Below are 20583 nucleotides of genomic sequence, written 5' to 3'. Positions count from 1 at the left end.
CACAAAGGGTGGTGGTTGGGGCCAATGAAAGGCAGCTCCCACGAGGTCCTGTGTCGATCTTCTGCAAGAACGCTTGGGACTGTGTGACCTTTTGGAATGTCTCTGCTTGCATGAGGATAGGAGGGCTTGGCCAAGCAGATACAAGGATCGAACCGGCGGTGGTTAGGTATGGTAGTGGGCAACTGTTATTGTGTTTATCCAAAATAAAGTTTAGACGCGCAAGTGCTTGACTCAGTGTTTAATTGACTGAAACTAGACTGGGGGGAAGCTGAGAATGACTGACTCTCAGTCTGAAGAAGGGTCTCGACCCGAAACGTCGCCCATGCCTTCATTCCAGAGAAGCTGCCCGTCCTGCTGAGTTACTCCACCATTTTGTGTCTACATTCGAAGTAGGAAGTCTTCTGGGGTTATTACTGAAAGCACAAAGAGAGGGCTACGGCAGAGGACTATTGGAGATATAAATGGGAAGAATAGAGGTTCAGCTTTTTGCTGGCATGCGATCAGAAAAAATGGAGAATGAATTTGAAAGAAACGTTGGAAAGAAAGAAATCATAAGTGCTGTCAGATAAAAACCTGTCAGTTAAAGAATAGGAAAATGCAAACAAAAGGGTAACGATAAGATTAGGAATTCAGCTTAATGCCAAAGAAGCTTAGCAAAGTGTTTAAGATGTTAACAGAATATGAGAATTAAATCAATTGAGAACATTTCTTTTGTGGAATTATTGGAGGGACTATTGTCACACATATGCAAAAAGCATGAATAAAAATGACTAGTTCAGGAGAAAATGTTACATCTGGCCCTGAAAGTGCTCACAATGCAATCAATTTAAGAAAACTTTTCATAACTTTTTATCAAGAATATACTACTTTTCTCGAATGCAATTTGGGCTGCTTTAATGAACTGATTACGGATTTGGACCACTACCATGAGGTCAAGGAAAGAGCGTTCATGTCGTGGCCCTGTTTCCACCTATCTTTCCACCACCACCACTTACAAGAAGCATAAGACAATAAACAATAGACAATAGACAATAGGTGCTGGACTGGGCCATTCGGCCCTTCGAGCCAGCACTGCCATTCAATATGATTATGGCTGATCATCCGCAATCAGTATCCCGTTCCTTCCTTCTCCCCATATCCCCTGACTCCGTTGAAGAGCCCAATCTAGTTATCTCGAGAACCGGCCTCCACCACCCTCTGAGACAGTGACTCAGAGCTCTTCTCCTCCGGGGTCCCCAACCAGGATCCCAGGCTTCGGACGCTGTGCCAGCTGGAGCTCCGCAGACCATGGCTTCAGGTTGCCGGGGGCCAGCGAACGGAGCGCTCCCTTCCGCTGACCCCGGTGAGGACTTGCCCGCTCTGTGATGAAAAAGTCTACGCTGCACCCGCGGCTGAAGCCCCGGGTGCGTCTCCGGGAAAGGTCGCACCGATCCTTTGTGTTAGGCCGCGACGGAGGCGACGTGGAAAAAGTCGCCTCTCCGTGGAGGTGGTGACCCAAGCGGTTTCCCCCTTACCCCTCCCCCACCCTACATCTCCCCCGTCACAAGACACACCAAGAAACATTCAAAACACACATTGAGACAAATTGAAAAAACAAAAAAAGTAGAAAAATCTAACACACAGCTGGCAGGGCATCTGGCTCGCAGCGCCCCCACCACCCCCACTAGTCACTGCCTGCCATTCTGAAAGGGGCCCGTTAATCCCTACTCTTTGTTTCCTGTCTGCCAACCAATTTTCTATCCATGTCAGCACTCTATCCCCAATACCATGTGCCCTAATTTTGCCCACTAATCTCCTATCTGCCAGTCCAGTACCATCAATGTTCAGACCTGCTACATTGGCTGAGATTTATTGCATCGAGTAACCATTCATAGGAAGAAGAGGCAAGAAAAGATGTGCAAGTCCGCTCCTTGGAGCGCAGGAGAATAAGGGCTGATCTTATCGAGTTGCATAAAATTATGAGAGCAATAGCAGGGTAAATGCAACGCATATTTGACCCAGTGGAGGGAAATCAAGAACCACACGACATAGGATTAAGGTGAGGGGGCAAATATTTAACAGTTATTTTAGGGGCAACTTTTTTTACACAGAGCTTTTTACAAAGTGTATGGAACGAACTACTAGAGGAGGTAGTTGAGGTAGTTGAGGTAGTTGAGGTAGTTGAGGTAGGTACTATCACATAATTTAAAATACATTTGGACAAGTACTTTTGTGGAATTCCCTGCCACAGATGGCAGTGGAGGCCAAATCACTGGATGGATTTAAGAGAGAGTTAGATAGAGCTCTAGGGGCTAGTTGAATCAAGGGATATGGAGAGAAGGCAGGCACGGGTTATTGATTGGGGACGATCAGCCATGATCCCAATGAATGGCGGTGCTTGCTCGAAGGGCCGAATGGCCTCCTCCTGCACCTATTTCCTATGTTTCTATGTTTCTATGGATAGGGATGGTTTAGAGGCATATGTGCCATATGTGGGATTATCTTAGATGTGGCATCTTGGTTGGCATGGAGGAGTTGTGCTGAAGGGGCCTGTTTCCGTGACATGTGAATCGAACTTTCGGGCAAGAGAAGTCCATCCACAAGCTCGTGCGAGTTCTTATTGGAAGCTAATCGGTGGAATGTTAAAGGCGTACATCTGACATAAACGGTTATATATAGAGCAACGTGGAAATTAAAAATAACAATAGATTGTGCGCACAGATCCGAGAAAAGACATTCGGTGTTGAAGTCAGGAAGAAGCCTGTCGTTGGCTAGACACATTAACACAGAAACAATCATCAGGGAATAGCAATGGATGGAAAAAATGTGGAATAAAAAAATGAAGGACCTTGCATTGATAAAGCACCTGTCACAATTTTAGGAAGTGCTTTATAATAATTTAATTATTTTATGAAGTATAGTCCTTGTCACGAGGTAGGGAACACAGTAGCCTACTTTATATATAACAAACTACAGCAGCCAGCTAAATGGTGAGATTTATTTTTCAATTACTTCTTAGGGATAAATATTGGTCAGGTTACTGGCAAGAATTCTGCTTGTTAATATCAAAATCATTCCTCGGGATGTTTCACCAACATTTGAGAAAGCTGATGGACTTTTGGATTTAGAATTTACTAGACGACCCATGGACCCGTTGTGACATCAGAGATAGATCCTCGAGACGTTCAGTTATTGTGGAAGTATCAGATCAAAATGGCGATCTGAAAATGGCGCCGGGCCCGGCAACCTTCCCCCAACTGCGCAGGCACGGCTGATGGGCCCGGCAAGTGGGAGCGCGCTGCCGTTCACGGTAGAAAGTTAATTAAAGTTTATAAAATGCATTTCGTTGTCTCTGAATTACTTTGCAAAATCTGAATCTGAATCTAAAAAGGGAATTACTTAGCAAAATTGAACAAAATTCTATAGTGCACACTGCAGGCGAATGGTGAGTAAGGCAACCCTAAAATTGTTGCGCTATTGTGTACCATTTTGGCTGTATTTCGGGAACATACATATATACATACATACATATATATATATATACAAGATGAGACATTTAGTTATATATATATAGATGTTCAGGTGGTGTTTTGATGTCCTGTGTGTCACTGTTGTAATAAAATGTAAATGCAAAAGGTTCTCGAGATACTAAAAAGAACAAAGCTTGAATTCTCATTCTTTAGACTTGAATGAATGAATGAATGCTTTATTGTTACATGTGACAAGTCACATGTGGCATTCTTTGTTTTGCGTACCCAAGGTATGCAAAGAGTCGCCACATAAAGGGCGCCGACAGTTACAAAGTATCCCGCGCCAGGCCCTCCTTTATTTGCCTCCCCCCGTTTTAGAGATGTGGCACGGAAACAGGCCCTTCGGCTCACCGGGCCCACAATGAACAGCAATCCCCACACATTAACATTATCCAACACACACTAGAGACAATTTAAAGTTGGCATTGGACTCGGAGTGCTAAACCTCCTATCAAAACAGCCCCATGGATCTAAATCTAACATTTCTACTGTAAATGTTCCTTTCCGCCTCACTCTACTTGAAAAAATACAAACATCTGATGAGCAACACATTGGTACTTCTTATCCAGCATCATCCTAATAGGATTAGATCCAATCATTGCCCGATAACTACAACGTTTGCTTAAGACAAATTTAACTAAAGGTAGATTGAGAAATATATTAAATCCAGAGCCATGTATTAAATTTGTCTGAAGAAGGGTCTCAACCCGTAACATTGCCCGTTAGTTCTCTCCAGAGATGCTGCCTGTCCCGCTGAGTTAATCCAACATCTTGTTAATCCAACTACCTTTGATTTAAACAAGCGTATGCAGTTCTTTCCCACACGCCATGTATTAAATAGTCTATTAGATTTAGTTTAGATTATTGTTGTCATGCGCTCCAACTTGTAGTGAAAAACTTTTTGTTGCGTGCTATCCGGTTAGAGAACAGACTATGCATGACTACAATCAAGCTGTCCACAACATACAGATACAGGTTAAAGGGTCTAATGGTTCTAATGCAGGGTTCGATTAAAGATAGTTTGAAGCTCTCCAACGATGACCGCTTTCTAGTTGGTGAGAGGACGGTTCAGTTGCCTGATAACAGCAGGGAAGAAACTGTCCCTGAATCAGGAGGTGCGTGTTTTCACACTTCTGTACCTCTTGCCTGATGGGAGAGGGGAGAAACGGGAGTAGCCAAGATGAGACTTGCCCTTGATTATGCTGCTGGACTTGCATAAGCTGCGTGAAGTGTGGATGGGAGTCAATGGAAGGGATGTGATGGTATGTGTGATGGTCTGGGCAGTGTCCGCGACTATCTGTAATTTCCTGCGGTCTGGAATAGAATTGTCCCCAGAGGGCGGTGGAGGCAGGTTCTCTGGATGCTTTCAAGAGAGAGCTAGATAGGGCTCTTAAAAATAGCGGAGTCAGAGGTTATGGGGAGAAGGCAGGAACACGGTACTGATGATCAGCCATGATCACATTGAATGGTGGTGCTGGCTTGAAGGGCCGAATGGCCTATTCCTGCACCTATTGTCTATTGTCTATTGCCTATTGTCAAACCACAGCTTATCATACACAAATTATTTTATTTTCAAAGTAGAGTTTTATAATCTATTAATAAAAGCACTTTAATTATTTTGGTGCTCAGTCAATTCCTCAAATTGGTTTGTTTGATCATTCCGTAAGATCATAAGGTCTTAGATGATAGGATCAGAAGTAGGCCAATCGGCCCATCAAATCTACTCCGCCATTCAATCATGGCTAGGCAATCTCCTAACCCCTTTCTCCTGCCTTCTCCTCATAACCTCTGACACCCCTACTAATCAAGAATCCACCGGGTGGCGCCAGCAATGGCTGCCTCGCCAACAGTCTGTCCGTCTTTTCCTTCTTTGTGTCTGTTTTGTATGTGTTAAATGTATGTTTTCAGTGTTCTTTAGCTTGTTTTATGTTGGGGGTGGGGTGGGGAGTTGGAGGAAACTTTTTCTAATCTCTTACCTCGATAGAGATGTGATTTTTTTCCTTATCGTATCTCCGTCCGCACTGCGGCCTGACATCGTGGAGTTGGCGACCGTTGCTGGAGATCAACCGGGACCTCCAGCGCAGGAGTCTGCGGGACTTTAACATACCTGTCGTGGGGTCGTCTTTGGGGCTCCAAACGTGGGAGCCTGCGGGACTCTAACATCATGGACCATGCGGTCTCTGGTTAGGGACCGATATCGGGGACTCCAAGCTGCAGGATTTTTGACCATACCGATGCAGTGGGAGTTTCGATCGCCCCAACGCGGGAGTTTCGATCGCCCCAACGCGGGAGTTTCGATCGCCCCAATGCGGGAGTTTCGATCGCCCCAACGCGGGAGTTTCGATCGCCCCAACGCGGGAGTTTCGATCGCCCCAATGCGGGAGTTTCGATCGCCCCAACGCGGGAGTTTCGATCGCCCCAACGCGGGAGTTTCGATCGCACCCCAACGCGGGAGTTTCGATCGCCCCAACGCGGGAGTTTCGATCGCCCCAACGCGGGAGTTTCGATCGCCCCAACGCGGGAGTTTCGTTCACCCCGATACAGGGGCTTCGACTGCCGCCTGCGGGAGCTTTGCTAGCCCCGACTGCGGATGGTTCTACTGCCCCGACTGCCCCCGGAGAATAAAGAGGAAGAAGATTGGACTTTATTGTCTTCCATCACAGTGGGGAATGTGGGGAATCTGCCGTGGTGGATGTTTATGTTAACTTTTATGTAGTTATGTGTCTTGTTGCTTATTTTTTCAGTATGGCTGTTTGGTAATTCAAACATCACTGTACCTTAATTGGTACATGTGACAATAAACTGATCTTGAAACCTTGAATCTATCTGTCTCTGTCTAAAAAAAATATCCATTGACTTGGCCTCCACAGCCTTCTGTGGCAATGAATTCCACAGATTCACCACCCTCTGACTAAAGAGTTCTTTTGTTATCCGCGCCATTTTCAGCTGCACAACATACAGTTTGCCCTGGATTCAATAGGGTGCATGCAGTACAGTGACAATTGTGTTTCCCTGCAAATAGACAGATTAACAAGTCAGGTGGGACAAATTAGACTTATCGGATCACTGGATCAATCGGAAGGGTTAAAAGATGAAGTAAGATTGCATAGATTGAGCATGTACTCCCTTGAGTCTCACGTTGATGGAATCGAGGTAACTGGTAAATGTGATGCTGTACCTAACGCTATTCCAGGGTGACGTGATGGCGCTGAGCTTCTCGTGGCAGATAAAAGGAGAAAATGTTGCTTGGAGTTGAATTCTGATGGACATTTTGATGGTGGTGGGGTGTATGGCACAAGCTGTCACAGGAGGTAGTTGAGACAGGGACTATCCCAACATTCAAAAAGCAGTTAGGCAGATACATGGATAGGGCAGGTTTGGAGGGATATGGATCAAATGCTGGCAGGTGGGACTAGTGTAGATGGGACATGTTGGCCGGTGTGGGCAAGTTGGGCTGAAGGGCCTGTTTCCACACTGTATCACTCTATGACTTGATGACTCTATTAAGTGCGGCAGGGTGGTGCAGCGGTAGAGTTGCTACCTTACAGCGGCAGAGACCCGGGTTCAATCCTGAACCACGGGTGCTTGTATGCATGGAATTTGTACGTTCTCCCCATGGCCTGCGTGGGTTTTCTCCAGGTTCTACGGTTTCCTCCCACACTCTTCGGACGATAGCTAAAATAAAACAATTCCTCCAGTTTGACGACCTCGAAAAGATCATCCACACATTTATCTCCTCCCGCCTCGATTACTGCAACTCCCTTTACACTGGCATCAGCCAATCTTCACTGTCCCGCCTGCAACTGGTCCAAAATGCCGCAGCGTGACTCCTGACAGGCACGTGAAAAAGGGACCACATCACCCTGATTCTGGCCTCTCTCCACTGGCTTCCTGTGCAGTTCCGAATCAATTTCAAGATCCTTCTTTATGTTTACAAAGCATAAACTTGCCCCCTCCTACATCAAAAGACTGCTTACCCACCACACCCAAGGGTCACCCATGTCGGGGGAGTCCAGAACCAGGGGTCACAGTTTAAGAATAAGGGGTAGGCCTTTTAGGACTGAGATGAGGAAAAACCTTTTCACCCAAAGAGTTGTGAATCTGTGGAATTCTCTGCTACAGAAAGCAGTGGAGGCCAATTCACTGGATACTTTCAAGAGAGAGTTAGATATAGCCCTAAGGGCTAACGGAATCAAGGGGTATGGGGAGAAAGCAGGAATGGGGTACTGATTTTGGATGATCAGCCATGATCATATTGAATGGTGGTACTGGCTCGATTCCTTTTCCCCCTGACTCTCATGTCTGAAGAAGGGTCTCGACCCAAAACGTCACCGATTCTACTTCTCCAGAGGTGCTGCCAGACACACTGAGTTACTCCAGCTTTTTGGGTCTATCTGTGGCAGGTCGAGATCATTTTCAGAATTTAACATGCTACTTATCCCACTTGACCTGGGAGGGGATTAGATTAATATTAAAAATATAGAAAATAGGTGCAGGAATAGGCCACTCGGCCCTTCGAGCCAGCACCTCCATTCAATATGATCATGGCTGATCATCCAAAATCAGTACCCCGTCCCTGATTTCTTCTCATATCCCTAGATTCCGTTAGCTATATCTAACTCTCTCTTGAAAACATCCAGTGAATTTCTGCTTTCTGAGGCAGAGAATTCCACAGATTCACAACTCTCTGGGTGAAAATTGGCTAATTGGCCTCCCCCTTATTCTTAAACTGTGACCCCTAGTTCTGGATTCACCCAACATTTTTCCTGCATCTATCCTGTCCAATCCCTTAAGAATTTTATATGTTTCTATAAGATCCCCTCTCAATCTTCTAAATTCTAGTGAATATAAGCCCAGTCGATCCATTCTTTCATCATATGTCAGTCCCGCCATCCTGGAAATTAACCTGGTGAACCTACGCTGCACTCCCTCAATAGCAAGAATGTCCCTCCTCAAATTAGGAGACCAAAATTGCACACAATACTCAAGGTCTCTCCAGGGTTCTGTACAACTGCAATAGCACCTCCTTGCTCCTATACTCAAATCCTCTCGCAGTGAAGGCCAACATGCCATTTGCTTCCCTCACTGCCTGCTCTACCTGCATGCTTACTTTCATCAGCTTGCTTAATTATTGTCGCCATCTTCACAGCAGCTGGTGTTTGAAGGACAATTGTTTGATTTGCTTACGTCCGGATAATAAGTTCGAAAGCCATAGACCAGTGTGGATCAAAATTAAACAAACAACCAAATGAGTCTAATTCCCAGTTGACATATCCTTTGTAAGTAACAATGTGAATCAAATTTATTCACTTGCTCGAGCCTAATGTAGTTTGACAGTGCATCATCTGTACTGATCGTCCTTCATTAATAATATGTCACCTACAACCATCGGAAGCTCATTAGACAACATTCTATCTCTGCCTAAAATCAAGCAGGTTCCATTAACAATGTACATTTGTAGTTAATGAGGCTTGCCTTTGTGAAACAATGTTTGGCAAGCATTTTATCTGTTTCATATTCCAGGATGAGAGTGTATCCAGTGTTGCGTGGACTAAATCCGCACTGTTGTAGCACTGGTGGGTGCTGCCGTTCAATACTGGAATCCAACTAACAACTCGAACATTTAAAATGCATTTGTGTGGGAAGGAACTGCAGATGCTGGTTTAAACCAAAGATAGACACAAAAAGCAGGATAGCTCAGCCGGGCAGGCAGCATCTCTGGAGAGAAGGAAAGGGTGACGTTGTGGGTCGAGACCCTTCTTCAGACTCGTAGGGGAAAAGGGAAACGAGAGATATAGACGATGAAATAGAGAGAGATAAGGAACAATGAATGGAAGATATGCAAAAACGTAATGGTGATGAATGAAACAGCCATTGTGAGCTGTTTGTTGGTTGAAAACGAGAAGCTGGTGCGACTTGGGTGGGGGAGGGATGGAGAGAGAGAGGGAATGCCGAGGTTAAACGGGGATATACATGGATATTCGTAGGTTCATTAGTGATAGGAGCAGGGTTAGGCCATTTGGCCCATCAAATTAGCACCACCATTCAATCATGGTTGATCAATCTTTCCCTCTCAACCTTCTGCTGCCCTCTCCCCATAATCCCTGACACCCACAGTAATCAAGAATAGATCTATCTCCGCCTCATGTATCTATACACTGTAAATGGATCAACTGTAATCATGTATTGTCTCTCCGCTGACTGGTTAGCACGCAACAAAAGCTTTTCACTGTACCTCGGTACACGAGACAATAAACTAAACTAAACTGAACATACTTGGCCTCCACAGCCTTCTGTGACAATGAATTCCACAGATTCACCACCATATGATAGGTTTAGGGGTGATATGGGTCAAACGCAGGCAGGTGGGACTAGTGTAGATGGGGCATCTTGGTCAGCATATTAGGTTGGGTTGAAAGACCTTTCACCATGCTCTATGCCACTATAATTTAGAAAATCTCTCTATATAATTGGCATACCTGTATATAAAACATGTTGATTTGAACACCTATTAATTCAACCCGAGTTGTACCTAGCTGCGTACGTCTAGCGCGTGCCGTTGCGTGATGGCGTAACCGCCCAACGCCGTGCGACGTCCAAATTCAGTCAGCCTGCCTCCTGCCCAGCTGATTGGTGAGTATGATGTTGGGACCAGCCCCGCACAACTCCAGACGGCTCCGCGGTTGGAAGTGGGACCAGCCCCGCGAGGCCGTACGCCTCAAGCCACCACGTTTGGTCGCGCTAGCCGCATCAGTCACATGCTGGTGGGACAGGCCCTTTACACATTCACTAGCTCTTTGGAAAAAAAAAAGTCTCCTCTCTCCGACAAGAGTTCAGCAACCTCCTCCCTCACCTCCTCCCCGTCTGCGATTCCTCCTTCACTCTGACTCCTCGGCCACGTCTTAACCCAGACCCGAAAGAGTCTGAAGAAGGGTCCCAACCCCGAAACATCACCCATTCCTTCTCTACAGAGATGCTGCCTGTCCCGCTGAGTTACTCCAGCGTTTTGTGTCGATCTTCAGCTTAAACCCGCATCTACAGTCCCTTCCTACGCATCCTTTCCATTGACTTCGTCCACACTTCACGCTGCCTCGGCAAGGCAACCGAGGAGCCTGTGTGACTAATTTGATGGTACACAAAATTGCTGGAGAAACTCAGCGGGTGCAGCAGCATCTAAGGAGCGAAGGAAATAGGCGACGTTTCGGGCCGAAACCCTTCTTCAGACTGATGGGGGGTGGGGGGGGAGAAGGAAGGAAAAGGGGAGGAGGAGGAGCCCGAGGGTGGACGGATAGGAGGGTGGGAGGAGACAGCTAGAGGGTTAAGGAAGGGGAGGAGACAGCAAGGGCTAGCAAAATTTGAAATTTCTTTCGAAGAACTGGTTCAGTCTCCTGAATGGGCGGCATCTGTGCTGAATACATCCCATTATACACTGCAAGGAATTGTCAACAATTCCCACAGTTCATTACGAACAATCTCAGTTAATAACATGCAAATTTTCTTGGGTCAGTAGGTAGAAAATATTTTTTTTCTTCCAGTCACTAATACAACTTAAAATCATACAACGGTACTTTACAGGGTAAGGTGACCTTTCATGTTATTACCAGTATTATTAAACAGGGAATATTATACCCAGTGCTGTTTTATTCCCTTTGATTTTTTTCTTTGCTAAATGCCATGCATTTTAAATTAATAATAATAACTGGGGTAAAAATATTCATCACATTAAACAGTGTTGAACCAATGAAAGGAAAAGTACAATTTACGAATATTTATATTGGTGTGCAAATGGATAATGTTTTTGTGGAATTGTCCTTCAGTGCTGTTTTAGAAGACGCCATTATGTATGTTAATGATAGGTTGGAACTTGTTCAACCTTTGTCAGTTGCATATGCCAATGTTAAATTTCCAGAACACTAATGCCAGTATGCTTGTCGCCTAATCCTTTTCATTCATCACGATGTGGAACGCAACAAAGCTTCAGCTGGACAGAGATCAGACAGGCCGATGGTCATTAAAGAAGTGAAGGGCAGAAAGAGGCCATTTGGCCTGTTAATGTATTCTCTCAAATTCCGTGCACGATGGCGGCAGGGACCCGGGTTCGATCCCGGCTACGGGCGCTGTCTGAGCGGAGTTTGTATGTTCTCCCCGTGGGGTTTTCTCCGAGATCTTCAGTTTCCTCCCACACACCAAAGACGTACAGGACTGTAGGTTAATTGACTTGGTGTAAATATAAATTGTCCTTCGTGTGTGTTAATGAGCGGGGATCGTTGGTCGGTGCGGATTCGGTGGGCTGAAGGGACTGTATCTGCGCTGAATCTCTATTATGTAGCAATGTTACAAAATTTTGAGATTTAAAAAATCAAGTCTGCAATTTATCCCATCAGATAAAGCATAACAATAAGTTTAATTTGACACCAAATTCACTTTCATATCTCAAGTATTAAAAAAGTTATGACCATTTTCATACTCGGAAATTAGCATCTTGTTCCCTATTGATTTTCAATGGACATTACAAAAAAGCTGTGATCTTGGATAGTCAAACGCCCATTTCTTAAGGAAAGATTAACATTTTTAAATAGCCTAAGTGTCCAAAGATTATTCACAAATAATTCACAATATAACATGATTTTTATATCTAATTTACATTAATTTATAGGCCAAATGGAAGGAATTTAGTGTTCAATTGCTGTAAATAAATGCCCATTTAAATCGGCTTTCTAGTGGGTTCATGTGGAACGCGCTGGTTTAGAACGTTGACATAGCGCTGGATTAGTGCCCTCAAATGCCGAGAAAAATACTGCGGGATATAAAAAGCCCAAAATGAACTATTCGTTATAGATAACTTGATATTTAGGGTTATATATATGTCCCATTTAATGTAAAAATAAGGTACATACCTTTAATTGTTTGCTTTATAAAACCCTGGGGCTGCGAGAGGTTGCGAAATCAGAGAGTAATTTTAAAACTATTATAACTATATTATCGAGGCCTATAAAACTAATAATACCTTTTACGACCGGGTCTTGCAGCGATTTTTCGTTAATGATTTACTAGGCTGAACATGTGCGATTAGTACAGCCTAGTAAAAATCGCGTTTTAAACCCGCCCCCTCCAAACAGCGCCAAAATCGCCGACATGGCTGAGGGCAGATTCCCAATGACGATTCAGGTAGGTTTTGTAACATACCTATATTATGTGGTGCAGTGACAAGAACTCTCCACTTAACTGGTGTTCCCAAAATAATGACAGCGTTTTCGTCCGAGATTGCAAATATATATTAATCATACAAAATATCAGTTTGTGGGGTAAGTGCCAAGATGCTGCTGCAGAGAGAGAGAGAGAGAGAGAGAGAGAGAGAGAGAGAGAGAGAGAGAGAGAGCTGGGGGTAAAACGGACCCCGCGTGCAGCAAGACAAGTATTGTTTTTGTCCTCCATTCACAATAAAACTGATTTGAAACAGAGAAAGGGAGAGAGAGAGAGAGAGAGAGGGAGAAAGGGAGAGAGAGAGAGACAGGGGGAGAGAGAGCGAGAGAGAAAAAACATGTTCCCCATGTTGGGGGAGCCCAGAACCAGGGGCCAAAGTTTAAGAATAAGGGTTGAGCCATTTAGAACGGAGATGAGAAAAAACATTTTCACGCAGAGGGTTGTGAATCTGTGGAGTTCTCTGCCTCAGAAGGCGGTGGAGGCTAATTCTCTGGATGCTTTCAAGAGAGAGTTAGATAGGGCTCTTAAATATAGTGGAGTCAGGGGATATGGGGAGAAGCAGGAATGGGGTACTGATTGGGGATGATCAGCCATGATCACAATGAATGGCGGAGCTGGCTCAAAGGGCCGAATGGCCTACTCCTGCACCTATTGCCTATTGTCTATTGTCAGCTCACTGAATCCGCGCATTAACACTATCCTACACAGGTATTGGACAATTTACAGTTATACCAAGCCAATTAATTTACAAACCTGCATATCTTTGAAGTGTGGGAGGAAACTGGAAATCTCGGAGATAAACCCACGGGGAGAAAGTACAAACTCCATACAGACAAGAAACCCGTGGTCAGGATCGAACTCGGGTCTCTTGCGCTGTAAGGCATCAACTCTACCGCTGCGCTGGGAGTGGCTATAAATCTGAAGAGCCGGCAACTTCATACCACCGGCTGTGCTTTCATACATAAAGCGGTCTCGTGGCCACTACTGAGGGAAGGGTTTATTCTCAGTTGATTGCTCCACTTGCACGGACTAAGAAATCGCTGCTCCTCTAACATGCTTTGGAAAATATAGTTTTATTGGCCTTAATAGCACGTGGCTTCACTGTCTAATATATCATGCCATTTATTTTAAATTGCTCCACTAACCTATTAATCTTGCAATGACACAACATTCAAGGGAAGAACTAATTGATGCACTCATTGTATCATAGACTCCCGATGGACGAGGAGCTTTGAACAAAGCTGTCTCACTCCCGCTGGTAAGGTTAAACTTGTCCTAATCAGCAATGCTGGCAATAACTACACTACATGCTCTGCGTTGCAGAGATTTTTCTGTGATATTCTGTGATATAGTCATACAGCGATCCCCGCATATAACACTATCCGACACACACTAGGGACAACTTTTACATTTACCAAGCCAATTTACCTACATACCTGTACGCCTTTGGAGTGTGGGAGGAAACTGAAGATCTCTGCGAAAATCCACGGGGAGAAGGTACAAACTCCATACAGACAGCACCCGTCGACACAGGATCGAACCCGGGTCTCTGGTGCTGCAAGTGCTATAAGGCAGCAACTCTACCACTGTGCCACCATGGTCGCCTTTAAGCCTTAAAGCTTTAAGCTTTAATCTTTAAGCCTTAAGAAGCTTTTAGATAGGTGTACGGGCATGCAGGGAATGGAGGGATATGGATGATGTGAACTCAGAGGGGATTAGTTTAATTTGTCATCATCTTCAGACAGGAACGAGTAGGTTAACCTATGATGAGCGTTTGTCGGCACTGGGCCTGTGCTCGCTGGAGTTTAGAAAAATGAGGGGGGGGATCTCATTAAAGCATACAGAATAGTGAAAGGCGTGGATGGAGTGGATGAGGAGAGGATGCTTCCACTAGAATAGAATAGAATAGAATAGAATGTATTTTAGAATAGAATAGAATAGAATAGAATGCTATTTATTGTCATTCAAACCTGGGTTTGAACGAAATTCCATTTCTACAGCTTTTTACATTACAAACACAATCCAAGACCCACACTTAACACAGTTTACATAAACATCCATCACAGTGAGTCTCCAACATCTCCTCACTGCGATGGAAGGCAAAGTCTTTATCTCTTCCCTTTGTTCTTCTCCCGCGATCCAGCAGTCCAACTGCTGCGTCGAGGCGACTGGGACTCATGATATTAAAGCCCCCGGCGGGCGATGGTAAATCCCGCGACTGTTTAAGCCGCGCCGAGCGATGCTAGGCCCCGCTCCGAGTCATTTAAACCCCGCGGTTCCGGTGGGAGACCACCAGGGGCCTACGAGCGCCCGATGTTCCTGTCCACCGGGCCTGCGGCTGGTGCCTCCAAGCTCCGAAGTCGAGTCTCAGCCGTGTGCCACCACAGCTCTCCCCACTCCAAAGTCGGCCAGCTCAGCGATGTCAGGTCCGCAGACTCCGCGACTGGAGCCCTCAGGTCAGTTCTGGCCGGAGCCTGCCGCCGACTCCACGATGTTAGGCCCAACGCCACCGGAGACCCGACAGGTAAAAAGTCGGGTCCCCGTACAGGGAAGAGATTAAATGGTTTCCCTACCCCACCTCCCCACATATACACAGCTAAAAAATAATTAAAATTCAAACCAAAAACATACATCTAACGGGACAAATTTTTTTTTAAAGTTGAGCCGCTGCCGTTAGTCATGGCCACACTCCAGATGTGTGGCGGCTAGTGGGAGAGTCTAGGACTAGTCATAGCCTCAGAATTAAAGGACATTCCTTTAGGAAGGAGATGAGATGACATTTATTTAGTTAGAGTGCGGTGGAATTCATTGCCAGAGAAGGCTGTGGAAGCTGTCAATGGATATTTTCAAGGCGGAGACTGATAGATTTGTGATTAGTACGGGTGTCAGGGGTTATGGGGAGAAGGCAGAAGAATGGGGTTAGGAGGGAGAGATAGATCAGCCATGATTAAATGGCGGAGTAGACTTGATGGGCCGAATGGCTTAATTCTGCTCCAATCACTAATGAACCAGCCTCAGCACCACTCACTCCCCTTCACCATTCCACTTGATAAATCAGGGAGCCAATTTATTGCAACCTGACCTCATCCCACAGATACACAGCTCAGCACTATTCTTAAGATTCATAAGGAAAAAATAATCAGATGGTTCTTCACCCCCGCCCCCACATCTAGGCCAATTATAAATACACACAGAACTTTTTCCTTCATTATCAGCAAACAAATAACACCAATGAAAACCAACAGCAGGTGAGTTCCAGATGATTGCTGTCCAAATCTACTGATCTGCCTTTCCAACAGAATATTTTATACTTATTAGACTAATTTCCATCCTTGGAGCATGGCTGTCTGTTTTGTTCTAATCACGCTATTGCTAATCCTTGCCTTCCTCCAAGACCATGCTTGTCTTCCTCTTGTAGTGCTCTAATCTCCCCTCTCCCTCTTAGCTCTAATCTTGTTTGGCTCAGTGTGTCCCTGCGTTCCAGGGGATAATTAGCTGCCCGGAATGATTTGCCTGGAGCTGAGTGCCGCACTCCACACAGCCCAAACCCCGCCCTCGCCGTCTCCGCTGGCTGCTGCCATTTAGTTCAGTTCAGTTCAGTTCAGAGAAACGTTGCGGAAACAGGCCCTTTGGCCCAGCGAGTCCGTGCTGGCCAGCGATCACCGCACATTGTCACTGCCGATTAATACAGAGTGGCACGGTGGCACAGCGGTAGAGTTGCTGCCTTACGGCCCTTGCAACGCCGTTACCCTAATGCCCCTGTCCCACTTAGGAAACCTGAACGGAAACCTCTGGAGACTTTGCGCCCCACCCAAGGTTTCCGGAGGTTGCAGGTGGTTGCCGGAGGTTGCAGGTAGTGGAAGCAGGTAGGGAGACTGACAAAAACCTCCGGGAACTGCACGAAAACCTTGGGTGGGGTGCAAAGTCTCCAGAGATTTCCGTTTAGGTTTCCTAACTGGGACAGGGGCACAACACTAACCTTAATACAAGGTGATTATAAGATAACTAAACCACTCTCGCCAATTTCCGGGGGGTGATTTCAAGCTCGCTCTCATAATTTGTTTGGATTATAGGAGGCACTGGATCACCAGTTGCTGGAAAATCGGTGGTGGACCAGTGTCACTAAGATTGACAATAAAAGTGCAGTACTGTGGTGCAGTGCTAGAGCTATGGTCTTACAGCGCCAGAGACCCGGGTTCGATCCTGACTATGGGTGCTATCTGTACTTTCTTCCCCGTGATTTGCTTGGGTTTTCTCCGAGATCTCCGGTTTCCTCCCAACTCGCATTCCAAAGACGTGCAGATTTCCAGGTTAATTGGCTTGATATATGCATAGGATAATATGCGGGGTCGCTGGTCGGTATGGACTCGATGGGTCGAAGGGCCTGCTTCCGCGCTGTATGACTAACCTAACTGTCCTACACACACTTGGGACAGTTTACACACTCACCAAGCCAACTAACCTACAAACCTGTACGTCTTTGGAGCGTGGGAGGAGACCAAAGATCTCGGAAAAAACCCACGCAGGAAGAAAGTGGGGAACGTACAAACTCTGTACGGACAGCACCTGCAGTCAGGATTGAACCTGGGTCTCCAGCGCTGGAAGGCAGCAACTCTACCGCTGCACCACCATGCCGCCCTTACCTGCGCTGTTGTCAGTGGTGGTGATCTGGTGATGAATTACTTGTGCTGATGTCAGTGATGTAGTGATGAGTTACCTGTGGTGATAATGTTAATATGCAGGGATGTGGGTCCTTTGGAAATGGCAGGTATCCGTGAGAAACTGGGCTTCACTGAAAGTGACAATACATTGCAAGGTGCTGGAGACCCATGTTGACCCAGCTGGCTCCACCAATTCTGAAACTCTGAAGAAGCTCCAGGAAGCTTCTGCCCATGTGTCCCACCAGTTGCCACAAAGTCTGGGCTCCTCAAGGGTTTTCTGTTCTGTTTCATTGCACTGACACTTAACGCATGCTTGTGATTGGTTAGGTGAGTGTTATCTTGCTACTTTGTTTCAGTGTCTTCCCGCCAGTACCCGTGATTGGTCCACAAGGGTGGCCTCACTAAAGATGTTTCTTTATGCACTGACGATGTTTCTACTTTGTTGCCACGTGTTAAAGGTGTTCCTATATACTATCACTGTGATTGGGTAAAGGAATTGCCACTCCATGTATTTTATCGGTGATTGGTTTGTAGGGGTTGCCTCCCCCCCCCCCCCCGTACTTTCGCGCCATTAGCGTCTAGGGGTATAAAGATGATCTGTTTGATGGGGTGTTGTCTTCTCTTTCGGTTCTGTCTACGCGAGGCTGTCACGAGCTTGAGTGAGTGGAGCAGCAATTGACCCACTGGTGTTGGATAAAAGGGTTTTGATTCCAGTGCTTGACTGACCCTGACCCAGACACTGTCAGTGATGTGGCGATTAATTACGTGTGGTGATGTCAGTGATGTGGCGATGAATTACCTGTGCTGATGTCAGTGATGCGATGAATTACGTGTGGTGATGTCAATGATTTGGTGATGAATTACGTGTGCTGATGTCAGTGATGCGATGAGTTACGTATGCAGATGTCAGTGATGCGATGAATTACGTGTGGTGATGTCAGTGATTTGGTGATGAATTACGTGTGCTGATGTCAGTGATGCGATGAATTACGTGTGCTGATGTCAGTGATTTGGTGATGAATTACCTGTGCTGATGTCAGTGATGCGATTAATTACGTGTGGTGATGTCAGTGATTTGGTGATGAATTACTTGTGCTGATGTCAGTGAAGCGATGAATTACGTGTGGTGATGTCAGTGATTTGGTGATGAATTACTTGTGCTGATGTCAGTGATGCGATGAATTACGTGTGCAAATGTCAGTGAAGCGATGAATTACGTGTGCAAATGTCAGTGATGCGATGAATTACTTGTGCTGATGTCAGTGATGTGATGAATTACTTGTGCTGATGTCAGTGATGCGATGAATTACTTGTGCTGATGTCAGTGATGCGATGAATTATGTGTGGTGATGTCAGTGATTTGGTGATGAATTACGTGTGCTGATGTCAGTGATGCGATGAATTACGTATGCAGATGTCAGTGATGCGATGAATTACGTGTGCTGATGTCAGTGATTCGGTGATGAATTACCTGTGCTGATGTCTGTGATGCGATGAATTACGTGTGGTGATGTCAGTGATTTGGTGATGAATTACGTGTGCTGATGTCAGTGATGTGAATGAACTACCTGTGCTGATGTCAGTGATGTGGTGATGTGGCGATGACTTACCTGTGCTGATGTCAGCCTGGCTCCACGACATCTTGTGGACGGTGATTTTGAGCTTCCCCTTGAGCATGTAGATCTGCAACACTCCCGACCTGCCGTGGAACTCATTGTACAGCAGCAGCCCGTCCTTGTTCCAGGTGCGGAACTGGAAGCTCACCGAGAGACCGTCCATTTGAGACTTGCCGGGCAGCAGGAGGTAACTGCTGGAAGTCGCAAAGGTGACTGGAACGATGTGCGGGTTGACACATGAGAAGGTCACATTGCCCTGGAAGAAATTGGAGAGGAGGGTGGGTCACACCATTGTTATCTGTTATTGTTAGAGTCATAGAGTGATACAGCATGGAAAAGGGCCCTTTGGCCCAAATTAGAAACATAGAAACATAGGTGCAGGAATAGGCTATTCGGCCCATCGAGCCAGCATCGCCATTCAGTATGATCATGGCTGATCATCCAAAATCAGTACCCTGTTCCTGCTTTCTCCCCATATCCGTTGATTCCGTTAACCCGAAGAGCTAAATCTATCTCTTGTACACATCCAGTAAATTGGCCTCCACTGCCTTTCGTGGCAGAGAGGGTGGGGGTAGGGTAGGAGAGGGGGGGGGGAGTAGACAAACTAAAAGCTACAGTGAAAAGCCTTTGTTGCTTGCTAACTAGTCAGTGGAAAGACAGTACATGATTACAATTGGACCATTGACAGTGAACAGATACATGCTGATGGAATATTCTCAAGTGCAAGGTAAAGCCAGTAAAGTCCGATCAAAGACAGTCCGAGGGGCACCAATGAGGTAGATAGTTGTTCAGGGTACAGAAAATTGCTGGAGAAACTCAGCGGGTGCAGCAGCATCTGTGGAGCGAAGGAAATAGGCGACGTTTCGGGCCGAAACCCTTCTTCCTTCAAGATAGTTGTTCAGGACTGTTCTCAAGGTGTGGCAGGACAATAGCCTGCCTCCAAAATTTAGTTTCATTGAGTTAATGAAAACATTTAGAAGCACAGTACACAATACTATACACAATACCACAATAGCTCAGCGGTAGAATTGCTGCTGTACATTGCCAGAGACCTGGTTCGATACTGACTACGGGTGCTGTCTGCACGGAATTTGCGCATTCTCCCCGTGGGTTTTCTCAGAGTGCTCCAGTTTCCCCTCATACTCCAAAGGTTAATTGGCTTCTGAAAACTGTCCCCAGTGTGTAGAATAGTGCTCGTGTATGGGTTTTTAGCTTTGTTTCGTTTAGAGATACAGCGTGGAAACCGGCCCTTCGGCCCACTGAATGACCAGAGACCCCCCTTACTATCCTGCACATACATGGACAATTTTACAGAAGACAATTAACCTGCAAACCTGTTGGTCTTTGGATTATGGGAAGAAGCCAGAGCACTGGGAGGAAATACACAGGGAGTACATAGAAACTCCGTACAGACAGCACCAGTGGTCAGGATCGAACCTGTCTCTCCGTCGCTGTGTGGCAGCAAAACTACCCGTTCAGTTCAATTTAGTTTATTGTTAAGGGGTTGGACAGGCTAGATGCAGGAAGATTGTTCCCGATGTTGGGGAAGTCCAGGACAAGGGGTCACAGTTTAAGGATAAAGGGAAAATCTTT

At 45.8% G+C, this 20583-nt stretch overlaps 1 protein-coding gene across 1 annotated transcript in view; it reads right to left on the bottom strand.

Moving 5' to 3' along the window:
- Window positions 1-20583, bottom strand: part of LOC129699107 (contactin-associated protein-like 5) — a 1038064-nt gene that overhangs the window by 450393 nt on the left and 567088 nt on the right. The window contains exon 8 of the mRNA XM_055638766.1: window positions 18985-19246. Coding sequence (XP_055494741.1) covers window positions 18985-19246 — 262 coding nt within the window. The remainder of the gene's footprint in view (window positions 1-18984; window positions 19247-20583) is intronic.

Source organism: Leucoraja erinacea, chromosome 7 (genome assembly GCF_028641065.1).
Source record: "Leucoraja erinacea ecotype New England chromosome 7, Leri_hhj_1, whole genome shotgun sequence".
NCBI lineage: Eukaryota > Metazoa > Chordata > Chondrichthyes > Rajiformes > Rajidae > Leucoraja > Leucoraja erinaceus.
Note: the sequence above shows the minus strand (reverse complement) of the source record. Positions and strands in the feature narration are given on the sequence as shown.